This window comes from Xenopus tropicalis, chromosome 1 (assembly GCF_000004195.4).
Source record: "Xenopus tropicalis strain Nigerian chromosome 1, UCB_Xtro_10.0, whole genome shotgun sequence".
Taxonomy (NCBI): Eukaryota; Metazoa; Chordata; class Amphibia; order Anura; family Pipidae; genus Xenopus; species Xenopus tropicalis.
This window is the reverse complement of record NC_030677.2, coordinates 141,072,580-141,087,641: the sequence shown is the minus strand read 5'-3', so window position 1 is coordinate 141,087,641 and position 15,062 is coordinate 141,072,580. Positions and strand designations below refer to the sequence as shown.

General features: G+C 39.2%; 1 gene segment (V, D, J or C); it reads left to right on the top strand.

Moving 5' to 3' along the window:
- The first annotated feature begins 3,020 nt into the window (after nucleotides 1-3,020).
- Nucleotides 3,021-4,197, top strand: LOC101733867. The segment is given in 2 exon segments: nucleotides 3,021-3,045; nucleotides 3,860-4,197. Coding segments are annotated over 2 exon segments (363 nt in total).
- The last annotated feature ends 10,865 nt before the right edge of the window (nucleotides 4,198-15,062 follow it).

The window sequence follows — 15,062 nt, the reverse complement described above, 5'->3', positions numbered from 1 at the left end:
ATGCTGCCTGTGTGTGCCATGCTCTGCCTGCCCTATGCTGCCTGTGTGTGCCATACTCTGCCTGCCCTATGCTGCCTGTGTGTGCCATACTCTGCCTGCCCTAAGCTGCCTTTGTGTGCCATACTCTGCCTGCCCTACCCTGCTTGTGTGTGCCATACTCTGGCACACAGGCAGCATAGGGCAGACAGAGTATGGCATTGCTTTGTGCAAATATTCCAAGAAAAGCAGTGTAACCCCTCTATCGGCCACAATGATGCCTTGCCCATATTGATGAGGGAATCTGTCCTGTTTCACTTTGCCTGAAAATTCATGGCCACAATTTATTTGAAGTGACCGTGCCTTTTTTATCTCACTCCCGCTAAATTTTTTAGCTGTTTCAGTAAAAAATTTGCCAATGGCAAAATGCAGTATGGCACACACAGGCAGCATACAGTGACACAATGCTGGCACTGTTCCTACAGTTTTCACAATAACTACATATTAAAAAACTTTTTAATTGCAGTACCACCTCAGTATATGTTCTTTTTATAGTGTACAGGGTTTATTTGTGCATTTCTACTGCTCCTACAGTCTGTCTGAGGTGTGAACAGTTGAACAATGTGGGGCTTCCAGCCTAAGCCTGAGGTGTGAACAATGCAGGGGGTGAACAATGTAGGCATTAAAAGGTGTGAACAACACAGGGGATTACATGTTTAAACAATACAGCCTGAATCTGAGGTGAGAACCATGCAGGGGGCCAGTTAATCTCAGTACTGATACCATTTAATGCTTACACAAAGGTAAGCCAGACAGGTGGGGGGCCACACAGAGGGGGGTCTGCGAGGAGGGCCACCAGTTGGACAGCAGTGTTCTCTGTTTATCTAACAAAAAGTCATGTGGTTTTAAGGATTCAGTTCGGCCATGAGTGTGAATTTGGCCGAATCAGAATCCTGCTGAAAAAGGTCAAATCTTGTCCGAATAAAAGTCCTTTTCAAATTAAAAATCCGAGATGCCAGTCATGTATTGCCTGCCCCACCTCTAAGCCTTAGGCATAGAGGCAGGACAGACAATTACTTTCACTTTCCATTTAGCATTCACCTTACTCCTCCCTCCGCACTATCTAATTGTGTTTCCAGTGCAGTGCATAGGCATTAGGTCCCCTATTCTGGCACATAAAGAAGATTTTGGGGTGATACAAAGTTTGCCTTAATAACAGTGCCCACAAAATGGCGCCTGCCTGCTTGCTGTGATTGTGTAATTACTGAAGGAGACTAGATTTATATCATTTTTATAGTATAAGTGAAGTTTATTGTGCTTAACATATACAATAGAAAGGAATTTGGAATTATTTCTTAGGGTGATGGGTCCCCTTGTTTTGTTTTTAAGCACAGCACACACTTGGGGCCCTAATCTTTTGCGAAACGGCGAAAAATCTGTGAAACGAATTTGCAGCACATTTTTTTGTCACCCGCACCTGTTTGACGTGCCCGCGCCCAATTTGACAAAATGTTTTTAACACACGACAAATTTTTCCACGCAAATTTTCATGGACGTTTCATGAAACAATTCGCCACTGTCAAAATGCGGAAATTCGCTGCAAATCCATGCCTGGTGAAAAAACACGCTCATCACTACATATGAGTGCACAATTTAATTGGCTGAGGCTCAAGGCAGAAATAGTCAGTGACTGAGGCAAAGGTTCCAGTATGTCTCACACTCATGGCTCCTGATTGGTTGGAGCCCACTTCTTATAGAAAGTGATTGTAACACATGGTTAGAAGTTTAAGTTGGATGAATATATTTTAACAGATGTTTAAAACACAGATCAGTAAATAATAGCTGCTTAATAGGGATGTAGCGAACATCGCCAAAAATGTTCGCGAACCCGTTCGCGGACTTTCGCCAAAACTCGCAAATATTCGCAAACTCTGCAAACCCCATAGACTTCAATGGGAAGGTGAACTTTAAAACCTAGAAAAGCCATTTCTGGACAGAAAACTGATTTTAAAGTTGTTTAAAGGGTGCCACGACCTGGACAGTGGCATGCAGGAGGGGGATCAAGGGCAAAAATTTCTCTGAAAAATACTTTGTAAAAAAAACGCAAAAAAAAAAACGAAAAAAAAAAGCCAAAAAATAACGCCAAAAAAAAACGCAAGCTATTCCTATGTATACGCAAAGGCGAAAAACCGAAGCGAAAAAACGCGGCGAAAAAAACCGAGGCAAAAAAAAGCTGCGCAAAAAAAAGCGGCGAAACCAAAATGGCGAACATCGCCAAAATTTCGCGAATTTGCGGACTTGCGAAAACCCGATGTTCGCGTGAATTAGTTCGCTGGCAAACAGTTCGCTTCATCTCTACTGCTTAACAAATTATGGAATCTGGCTAAAAGGAAAATTCTGATGTTTTGGCAAAGGAACAGATTTGAAGCCCGGCAGCTGCTATATGTTATGGTAATGTTCTGATGAACCACATTTTTTGCCATTTGCTCCTCTACAGGCAGCCATTAGATCTCTTTGATGAATGAGTAGGAAATTCTATGTGGCCCAGGTTGGTATTACAGGAGCCGTGCTTGTTTCTTGCCTGTGGAGGACAGAAAATGTTTGGAGCATTAAACTGCTTTTTACAGAATGGTTATATTCTGAATGTTACATCTTTTTAAAATTTGGCTTCTGTCATGTAATCATGTAATAAGGCAAAGCAAATAAAAATATCATAATGAGGAATTAAAATGGTGGGTGTTGTTTCCATCATAGAGAATATTTATGCCCTGCAAACTAAAGTGAGTTTCCTTTTGCTTAGGTATCATGCACAATTCTTATTTACATACAGGTTTTGAAGCAACTTTGTTGCCATAGTGCGAGTGGGAATATCATTTAATTTTATCTGGCTCAAACTGGGCTAAAATTCACAATGATGGGAAATAATTTCTATAACAATGAAGAGATTAAAGAAATAATGTTTCTTTAAAAAACTGAGCATTACTGAACTGAAAAGGGAATTTTCTTTTTTACTTCAAGAAAAGAAACAGCCATAGCAAGAATTAATGCCGGTATCTTTTAGGGAGAGAGGTACATGGCATCAGTTACAGAATACTGAACAATATATAAGAAATTTGTCTGCATCAAAAGAAATGTTTTTGTTATTACAAAATACTAATACAAACAAACTAAAGGTAAGTAGGACAGTCATGAAGTCTCCTGGATATTTTTACCTGAGTTAAAAAATCTGCTCACAGGGATTTTCCAGCCTTCTGCTATGGAACCGTGGGACAAGGATAAGCCGAGCTGATGACATTTTATAGCAAAACTTAGAATATCACTTGAGACAAACAAATGGTACATTAACTTTTCAGCTTAAACATATTTTGTTTAATAATGATGATAAATAAATGTCTCATGTGTGAGGTCCTTTGTAAAAAGAAAACAGATCTACAGTATTATAAAACCATTAAACATTAAATGCCATTCCCCTAAAAGAAGAGAGGAAATCTTAGATAATGTATTGTGGTCATCAATGCCTTATAAACTGCTGAACTGCTAACACAAATACAGTAGAAAGTATTTTAGAATTGGTGTTTTATATTTTACATACATTTAAATGATTAGAGAATCATTCATTTAATTATAACCCTTCCCTTTCCTCAAGCTGCCATTTAAGCAGGGCACATTATGCAAATGATTATTTCCCTTCAGTTACACTGTATAAAAATGTAATGACCCCCTGTAAGATAATTAGTCAATGACATCTCCTGCTAGCATGGACTTCATTATTTTTTTCTTTTGCATGTTTTTTTTGCCATCATGTAAGGAATAAATGGCATGTTTAGTAACTTTATTTTATGTAAACAATTTAATATTTTATACAATTCTCTGTTGTTTGCAGGTATCCTCTCTCAGACATTACAAGAGTCTGGTCCTGGAACTGTGAGACCCTCAGAGTCACTCAGACTGACCTGCACAGTTTCTGGGTTTGAGCTAACTAGCTATGCTGTGAGCTGGATCAGGCAGCCTCCTGGGAAAGGACTGGAATGGATTGGAGTTGTATATGCTGGTGGGAGCACACGTATTGCTGATTCACTTAAAAACAGAGTTACAATTACTAAAGACAATGGGAAGAAGCAGGTCTACCTCCAAATGAATGGGATGGAAGTTAAAGACACTGCCATGTATTACTGTGCAAGAGACACAGTGACAGAACTGAATGAGGAACTCAGACAATAACCAAACATCAAGTCACAGGGCACAGTAATGCAAAACCACAATAAAAGTAAAAAGATGACAGGGATTGACAATCCCAATATTATTCATATTTATTACTTTGCAGCATTAAAGTAGGAACCAAAATATAGCTCTGCTTTGTCTTTCCATTTTACCTTAGTACAAAATTAATATTAAAGAGGCAGTTCACTTTTACAAAACTTATTGTTTTCAATTTCTTTATTTTTAATAATATTTCTAAAAAATAAAAATTAAAGTAGTTCAATCTTCCCACTCTCTCTCTTTCCCAGCAAAGGGCATGTCAACCCCAAAAATAATTTCTTGTCTAAAAAAAACCCCATAATTCCAAGCAATTTTCCAATGTGAATTCTCAAGGCAGAGAATAGAAAAGGACAGACAAACACTACTTCTCACAGCTATTATATTTACAAATAAGTTAAAGTATAAAGAATGTATATTGCAGTTGCTTAGAATTATGTTTTCTTTTATTAAGCAAAAATTATATTTTGGGTTGACTTGTCCTTGTACCTCGGGCTGATGCCCCTGTTAAAGGGGCCCTGTCCCCCAAAGAAATAATTCCAATTTCTTTTCTATTGTGTTTGTTAAGCAAAATTAACTTCACATACTATATAAATTATATAAATCTTGTTTCCTTCAGCTTTGGGAATATACAATCACAGCCAGCAGGCAGCTGCCATTTTGTGGGCACTGTTATTAAGGCAAGCTTTGTTTCACCCCAAAATCTTGTGTATGTGAAAGAATGGGGGAGCTGATACCCTTGCCCATGCACTGACTGTAAGGTTCCTGACCGCCGACTGTAAATTTAGTAATCCGTGGGAGCCCTCCTGCCAGGACAAAGACGTGCACGGGAACAAGAAGGACACAAACAAATGGAAGTTCAAACTTGTTTAGTTTATTCTTACGTGCTCATAGTCTTTATACCCCTTGTGTACATGCAGATACAAAGAAATCATTATGACATTAGCTTTAGAACAAAGATGGTCTATTTCATTATCTTCAGAGATGGCCTTCAAGGATGGCTAATACGGGACAGGAATTTTAAGGAGGACACAAGGAGTAAAAAAGGCGTCAGTGCACAGATAAGATTAACTTGTTTTTCAAGGCTTATATTTCATAAGGTGCAAGCTGTGCAAAGGTACTATTTGGGAAGAACAACTATTATGGGATGTTCAAGCCTTGCTGGTTGCTGTTACAAAATGGAGATACATTTCTAAAATGGAGTATGATATGCTAAGCATCAAAGTGTATCAAAGTATCAAAATACATGCATATATGAATATATGATTATATGAATATGAGAATATAGGATATTATATCAAACCTCACACTGACTATACAATTAGATGGTGAGAAGGTAGGGGGAATGTGAGTGCTGAATGGAAAGTTTAAGTAATTGTCTGCCCTGCCTCTATGCCTGAGGCATAGAGGTGGGGCAGGCAGAATATGATTGACAGCTGGGATTTTTACATGCATTTATAATGGGTTTGAATGTGTTAATATAAAAATGAATTTTGGTTTCATGTTTAATTTGAAAAGGAATTTTATTATACAGCTTTTCATGTCTGGGTGACAGGTCCACTTTAAGAGAGAACAGCACCAGCCCGGGGTAGCTGTGAGCACCTCCTTCTTCCGCGTTGGCGCGCTTGCGCATGCGTAGTAGAGTAAAAAGCCGAACTTTAACAACAAAGTCAGCTTCTCACTCTAATGCGCATGCGCAGGCCCAGGGATTCCGCTACAGAAGAAACGCAGAAGAAGGAAGCGCCCCCTACAGGTACCCCAGGCTGGTGCGGTTTTCTCCTAACAGGGGCACCAGCCTAACATTTTGGCACCCCCAAGTGACTTAGCCTTTCCTTCTCCTTTAAGACTTTAGAACAGTGCTGTCCAACTGGCGGCCCGCGGGCCGCATGCGGCCCGCGACCCCCCTCTGTGTGGCCCCCCACCTGTCTGGCTGCTTTAATGGCTTACCTTTGAGTAAGCATTAAATGGTATCAGTACTGAGATTAACTGGCCCCCTGCATGGTTCTCACCTCAGATTCAGGCTGTAATCCCTCTGTATTGTTTAAAAATGTAATCCCCTGTGTTTTTCACACCTTTTAATACCTGCATTGTTCACCCCCTGCAGTGTTCACACCTCAGGCTCAGACTGTAATCACTCCCATTGCTCACTTCTTCACACCTCAGACATAGGTACTGTAGGCAGAGTATGGCACATACAGCCAGCATAGGGCAGGTAGAGTATGGCACACACAGGCAGCATATGTCAGGGAGGGTATGGCACACACAGGAAGGGTAGGGCAGGCAGAGTATGGCACAAACAGTCAGGGTAGGGCAGGCAGAGTATGGCGCACAAAGGCAGGGTAGGGCAGGCAGAGTATGGCACACAGAGGCAGCATAGGGAAGGCAGAGTATGGCACACACAGGCAGGGAAGGGCAGGCAGAGTATGACACACACAGACAGCATAGGACAGGCAGAGTGCTGCCTGTGTGTGCCATACTCTGCTTGCCCTACCCTGCCTTTGTGCGCCATACTCTGCCTGCTGCTTGTGGGAGGTGAACCTGGCAGGGGTTTGTTGTGGGAGTTTGTTAGCAGTTGGAAATAGCCATTAAATGGTCCCTAAGGTGTGTAATTATGTACTGGGGGTTGCTCTGCTATCCACAGTGGAGGAGGAGGCATATGGAATTTAAGGGTATATCTTAATATGACATAATTCTTTCACATATGAATGATGGTTGATATCCCCACAGTAAGGACCAAGTATTTGGGATTTTGCTGTGCTACCACCATTGTGATAAAATAGGTGTGGTTTGAAGTGGGTGTGGTTTCAAAAAGGGGAGTGGTCAAAACTGGCTTCCATTAGCGGCCCTCCACCATGTATGCTAGAGAGATTCCGGCCCTCGGCACCGTAGAAGTTGGACAGCACTGCTTTAGAATATTGACAACCAGTCTTTCTAAGCTGTTGCTGGAAAGTATAAGGGGAGTGGGAAATTTAAAAAAATTAATTTTAGGTATACATTTAGAAAAACTTGAAAAAAAGTCATGTTATTAAGTAGTGATTTATGTTATACTAGAAATGGGTACAGTTTTTGGGTAAATTGACAGTAGTGATGAGCAAATGTTTTCTCCAGCCATGAATTTGCAGTGAAATTCCACAATTTTTAGCGAAACTGCCCCAAATTTTGCTGTTAAAAATTCACAATTCAAAAAAAATTGCATGTATCAAAAAAGTTGCGTTTTATGAATTTTCCCTCAGTTTCGCAAATTTTTTGATGAAACAAAACTGGACAGATTCCCTCATCACTAATTGACAGAACTTGTGTAAGTAAATGACCCTTGATATGTCTGTACAGATATATGTATGCCCCTTTAACTGTAAAAGCACAGGGAAATCTTATTATACAGGTGCCCATTGATGTTACATTTGGACAGGCATATTAAATACACTATTTATGGAATGATCATTAAGACCTCATAAATAATGCTGAAGTCACAGCTGATTGGGCCACTTGTTTGACAAGTCCAATGACAGATGCACTTACTAAAACTACTATTATATATATTTTGTCTGTTTCCAGTCCTATTACTAGCACCAGAATACATTACTAATAAAGATGTAGCGAACCTCACAAAAAAAGTTTGCGAACCCGTTCGCAAACTTCCGCCAAAAAGTGCGAACTTTTGCGAACTTTGCGAACCCCATAGACTTCAATGAGAAGGCGAACTTTAAAAACTAGAAAAGCCATTTCTGGCCAGAAAACTGATTTTAAAGTTGTTTAAAGGGTGCCACGACCTGGACAGTGATATGCCGGAGGGGGATCAAGGGCAAAAATTTCTCTGAAAAATACGTTGTTGACACAGTGTTGCGTTTTGTGCTGTAAAGGGCAGAAATCACACTACATTTCTAAACTTGTGTAATAAACTGCTTTAAAACGTCCGGCGTCTACATGCCAATCAAGTCGTGTAAAGGTTACAGCCGGTTCATACGCAAAGACAAAACGCCGCAGTAGTGGATACGGAATATATTATTGCTGGTGGAAAAATATCGCTCAGGTGATTTTATTGCAATGCAATGTCACTACTATGTGTAACGTGTTTGGTCCACTACTATGAATAACAGCAAACAGCACTGGACATGTTAAAGAACAGTAAGTTAAATAAAAAAAAAAAAAATTAATAATAAAAAAAAAAGTGATCTCTGGTTGGTGCTGGGGGTGAACTACTAGGAGCAGCACACCAGTCCCCCACAGCTAGACTAATAGCACTCGGCTCTATAAATTACAGTAGCAAAGTAAAAAAACACAAATAAAAAAAATGATGTGAATGTGTGGTTGGTGCTTAGTGCACTACTATGAGCAGCACACCTGTCTCCAACACACACAGACGGAGCTGCAGTACACAATGAAAAGAAGAGTAACAGTAATCAGAAAATAAAAGCAGTCCTTACAAGGACTATTGGGTTACAGCAGATGAGATCAGCAGGACAGCTGCCCACAGCAGCTACATACAGAGCAGTAGAAAGTAGATTACTAGTCAGCAAAGCTACCTAAACTGTCGTTCAAACCCCTGCACAGCTCTCTCCCTATGCTAACTCATCAAGCACACACAGGCAGAATGTAAAATGGCTGCTGGGCTTCGGTTTATATATGGAAGGGATTGGTCTGGGGGTGGTCCAGGAGGGAGAGCTGCCTGATTGGCTGCCATGTATCTGCTGGCTCTGGGGTGAGAGGTCAAAATTTGGCTCCAGCTAAGGCGAACCCAAAATTGCGAACATCGCTAAAAGTTCGCGAACTTGCGAACTTGCGAACACCCGATTTTCGTGCGAATTAGTTCTCCGGCGAACAGTTCGCTACATCTCTAATTACTAAGGGGTAGATTCACTAAAACTCTACCATTTCTCATATTTTCATTTTTAAAAATGTGACGACTCATTTTCACAAATGTCTGACATTTACCAAAACAATCTGAGCTGATTAAGTCAGCGTGGGGAAAAAGTCATAAAACGACAACTTTTATTGCTAAATATCTGAACTGGGAAAAAACTAAAAATACGATGGTTAGTTAATGGCCCCCTAAATGCAGCCAACAACATACTGTACATTTCTGTTTTCCACTGATTTTACAATTTTTACTGTACAGTTATAATCTCTTAAAGCAACCAATCAGCAGGTAGGATTATTTGGAAACCTGTTTAAAAGCAAGCATCTTATTGGTTGCTATGGATTAGCACTTTTGCAGCCTTTATTACACATAGGGTAAGACCTGTAAGAGGATTTATTACCTACATTAACTAAAATATGCTCAATGGTTTTTCCTTTAGTGACTGAGGGCTATTTGGGGATGAAGTAATAAAAGTCATAAATAGAATAAATATATGTAGAATTTCTCATTAGAAAATGATTGTATTATAACTTTACTGTACATACAGTAGCACCTTTTTTAAAGACCTATTTGAAAGTGAAAGATTTATTCCATTGCACTTTGGTGCAAAGTAAAAAATATTTTATCTTTCTTTTCTGGCAGCCAAATACCTACGTGGTAAAGCTGGGAGGGTCTTACAAACTGACCTGCATGGCTTCCATAGAAACCTATAGCAACAATAATACAAATCGGTCAAACTCCTTTGGTGGGAAATACTTTTAATGGTCATCATTTTGTTACACAAGTGTAATATCCCTACTCTCCAGGGAAGTCTAGAAAGCTGAGCATTAGAATGCGTTTTCACCTCCTACCACCACATCTTTCTTAAATCCTTACTGTACTGTATTTTGGCCCAAAGCAATGGTATAAAAATGAAAAGCACCTTTGCTGGAAATATATAATAACATTTTTGTCTAAGTAAATGTGTATCTTTTGTGACACAATAGTTATACACAATATAAAGGAAAAGAATAGTCACTCAAGTTGGTTATATTAACCCTTGCCAAATTATGCAAATGAAAATCAAATGTTCTGTTTAGTTCCTTAAAAATACCTGCAGCTCCCAGATAAAGCAGAGGAACCAGATGTGCTGCATCCAACTGCCTGACCCATAACTCACACTGTCAGTATGAAGTTGTATCTTGTTTATTTAATATTCCTGTCATGTTTATCAGGTAAGACTGTTTAGGAGATATTGGATAATTACATTTCTCAAGCTATCACTTATAATAAACTTTCTTTATGTCATATCTTTTCCAGATGTTCAATGTGATGTGCAACTTGCCCAGTCAGAGCCAGTGGTGATAAAGCCGGGAGGGTCTCACAAACTGTCCTGCACAGCCTCTGGCTTCACATTCAGTAGCTATGGGATGAACTGGGTTAGACAGGCTCCTGGGAAAGGATTACAGTGGTTATGTTATATTCACCCTGATGGGGGTAGCACATACTATGCTGATTCAGTTAAAGGAAGATTTACCATCTCCAGAGACAATAATAACAACAAGTTATATCTGCAAATGAACAATCTACAGGTTGAAGACACTGCCGTGTATTACTGTACTAAAGACACAGTGACAAAGGAACATAGAGCAGTGCAACTTAAAACATATGCTTCCCTTCCACAATCTTGCAGTAGGGGGCAAAAAGACACATCAATTAAAAATTACATTTTTACACTAAGACCAAGTTCTATTATTAGAAATTTGGTGCTAAAAATATATAAAATCCAAAGTATAAGATCAAATGTACTTGTTAGAAACCTTTTTTGTGATTTTATGTATAATGTATAGTCTCTGGGTAGTGCTGCAGAACTGTGTCAGAGCTAAATAAAGATTGTGGAAAAATTAGCTTTAATAATGGTAGGCAAGCAGGTTTATTGTGCAGAGAATAGACAGGGACACAAAAATGCAGAAGCAAATAGCACTTTGTTTTTACTTTATTCTCATTCTCTATCTCTCTCTGTCTCTCTCAAAAAAAAAACCCACGTTAACAGGGTGCTTGTCTTCATATGCAGCCTGGGGAGGTCTAGGGAAAATAAATAGTTAAAACTTAAGTCTGTATCTGTGTACTAGGTTTAAGACTCAGACAGGCTTTAATATGTGTTCATATCTATATGTTAAAATTAGATGTAGTGATGAGCGATTTTTTTCGCCAGGCATAGATTTGCAGCGAATTTCCGTATTTCGCCATTGGCGAATTGTTTCGCGAAACTTCAGTGAAAATTGACCGCGGAAAAATGTTTTTGACGTGCGTCAAATTGGGCGTGACAAAAAAAGGGCTGCGTCGTGTGAAATTGGGCGTTGTCTCACCAAAATTGGGTGCTGGCATGTAAAAAAAAACCGCTAACGACAAAAAATGGACGCGGGCGACAAAAAAGACATTTATGGCGAAACGGGACAGATTCGGTCATCACTAATTAGATGCGGTTATGCTATTAAAGTGTCGCATGTACTTCAAATGTGTGACATTTAGGTTTTAGCTTGTGGGTCATTTACTGATCAGTTGACAAGTGTTAGAATGCTGCTTGTCTACCACGTATGTTAAAGGAAAAAGAAAGTCAAAGTCACTTGGGGGTGCCAAAATGTTAGGTACCCCCAAGTGACTTTAACCGCCTACCTTTTACCCCGGGCTGGTGCCCCCGTTCAGAGAGAACAGCACCAGCCCGAGGTAGCTGTAGCGCTTCCTCCTTTGTGATTCGCTGCGCGCGCATGTGCAGTAGAGTGAAAAGCCGAACTTAAGCATTAAAGTCGGCTTTTTTCGCTCTACTGTGCATGCCCGGCCACCGGCATTTTAGAAAGCGGAAGCCAGAAGGAGGAAGCGATCCGCTCCAGGTGCCCCGGGCTGGTGCTGTTTTCTCCAAACAGGGGCACCAGCCCGGGGTACGAGGTAAGCGGTTAAAGTCACTTGGGGGTGCCTAACATTTTGGCACCCCCAAGTGACTTTGCCTTTCCTTGTCCTTTAAGTTCCTCTTTCTAATATCTAATGGAAAATAACTGTCCATTACCAGGAATAGATGTTACCAACCATTAACCACAAATAAAGACTAAGAAGTCACTCTGATAAGTGGGGGCGAGTTGCAGAGGCTTTAAAAAGCCTGCAGGGCAGTCAATTACTTTCAGTTTCCATTTAGCATTCACCTTTCCACTCCCTCCTCACCGTCACCAGTACCAGTAACCAGTACACAGGCATAGGCATTAGGTCCCCTCTTCTGGCACATAAACAAAATTTTGGGGTGATACAAAGTTTGCCTTAATAACAGTGCCCACAAAATGGTGCCTGCCTGCTTGCTGTGATTGTGTAATTCCAAGACTGAATGAGACTAGATTTATATCATTTATATAGTATAAGTGAAGTTTATTGTGCTGAACAAAAAGAATTTGGAATTATTTCTTAGGGTGATGGGTCCCCTTTAAAATGATATTTACTTGCTAAGATTATTTTATTTATTTATCTATTGGTGTTACTGAAGCAGGAATGAAATTAGTGTGAAAACACAAATCTTTTAAAATTCCTGGATTTGTGGTTTCCTGTCCAAGACTGCAAGTGTTTTTTTTTTTTAAGCACAGCAGACACTTGGGACCCTAATCTACATATGAGGCAAAGGTTCCAGTATGTCCCATATTCATGGCTCCTGATTGGTTGGAGCCCACTTCTTAAAAAAAGTGATTGTAACACATGGTAAGAGGTTTAAGTTAAAGGATGAATATATTCTAGCAACAGATGTTTACTTTTAAAACACAGATCAGTAAATACTAGCTGCTGATTGGTTACTATGGGTAACTAAAATTAGAGCAAAGTGTGCCTGCAATGTATGGCAGTTGTATAGGTCTGTGGGTAATAGCCGCAGCTGTAATGCTCTGGCCCCTGAGGCATTAACTTGTGAACTGCTGTTTATAGAAAAACAAAACCATTTATCAAATTATGGAATCTGGCTAAAAGTGAAATTCTGATGTTTTGGCAAAGGAACAGATTTGAAGCCCGGCAGCTGCTATATGTTATGGCAATGTTCTGATGAACCACATTTTGGGCCATTTGCTCCTCTACAGGCAGCCATTAGATCTCTGTGATGAATGAGTAGGAAATTCTATGTGGCTGCCTTAACTCCAGGTTGGTATTACAGGAGCCGTGCTTGTTTCTTGCCTGTGGAGGACAGAAAAGTATTGGCGCAGAAAACTGCTTTTACAGAATGTTTATATTCTGTTACATTTTTTTTAAATTTGGTTTGTGTAATGTAATCATGTAATAAGGCAAAGCAAATAAAAATATCATAATGAGGAATTAAAAGGGTGGGTGTTGTTTCCATCATAGAGAATATTTATGCTCTGGAAACTAAAGTGAGTTTCCTTTTGCTTAGGTATCATGCACAATTCTTATTTACATACAAGTTTGAAACAAATTTGTTTCCATAGTGCAAGTGGGAATATCATTTAATTTTATCCGGTACAAACTGGGCTAAAATTGGCAATGGTGAGAAATAATTGCTATAACAATGAAGAAATTAAAGAAATAATGTTTCTTTAAAAAACTAAGCATTACTGAAATGGGAATTTTCTTTTTTACTTCAAGAAATAGAACAGCCATGGCAAGAATTAATGGCGGTATCTTTATTGGGAGACAGGTACATGGCATCAGAATAATGAACAATATACAGTATGAGAAACTTGTCTGCATCAAAAGAAATGTTTTTGTTATTACAAAATACAGGTATGGGATCTATTATTCAGAAACCCATTATCCAGAAAGTTCCGAATTACGGGAAGGCCATCTCCCATAGACTTCATTATAAGCAAATAATTCTAATTTTTAAAAATGATTTCCCTTTCTTGGTAATAATAAAACAGTACCTTGTACTTGATCCCAACTAAGATATGATTAATCCTTTTTGGAGGCAAAACAATCCTATTGGGTTTATTTAATGTTTAAATAATCTTTTAGCAGACTTAAGGTCTTGAGGTCCAAATTACAGAAAGATCCCTTATCTGGAAAACCCTAGGTCCTGAGCATTCTGGATAATGAATCCCATACCTGTACTAAAACAGACAAATTAACAGTAAGTAGGACAGTCATGAAGTCTCCTGGATATTTTTACCTGAGTTAATAAATCTACTCACAGGGATTTTCCAGCCTTCTGCTATGGAACCGTGGGACAAGGATAAGCCGAGCTGATGAGATTTTATAGCAAAATCTTTTGAGACAAACAAATGGTACATTAACTTTTCAGCTCAACATATTTTGCTTAATAATGATGAAAAATAAATGTCTCATGTGTGAGGTCCTTTGTAAAAAGAAAACAGATTTACAGTATGATAAAACCATTAAACATTAAATGCCATTCCCCTAAAAGAAGAGAGGAAATCAGAGAAATTGTCTTGTGGTCATCAATGCCTGATAAACTGCTGAACTGCTAACACAAATACAGTAGTAAGTATTTTTGAATTGGTGTTTTATATTTTACATACATTTAAACGATTAGAGAATCATTAATTTAATTATAACCCTTCCCTTTCCTCAAGCTGCCATTTAAGCAGGGCACATTATGCAAATGATTATTTCCCTTCAGCTAGACTGTATAAAAATGCAATGACCCCCTGTAAGATAATTAGTTAATGACATCTCCTGCTAGCATGGACTTCATTATTTTTTTCTTTTGCATGTTTTTTTCGCCATCATGTAAGGAACAAATGACATGTTTAGTAACTTTATTTTATGTAAACAATATAATATTTTATACAATTCTCTATTGTTTGCAGGTATCCTCTCTCAGACATTACAAGAGTCTGGTCCTGGAACTGTGAGACCCTCAGAGTCACTCAGACTGACCTGCACAGTTTCTGGGTTTGAGCTAACTAGCTCTCATGTGAGCTGGATCAGGCAGCCTCCTGGGAAGGGACTGGAATGGATTGGAGTTATATGGAATAGCGGGGGTACAGAT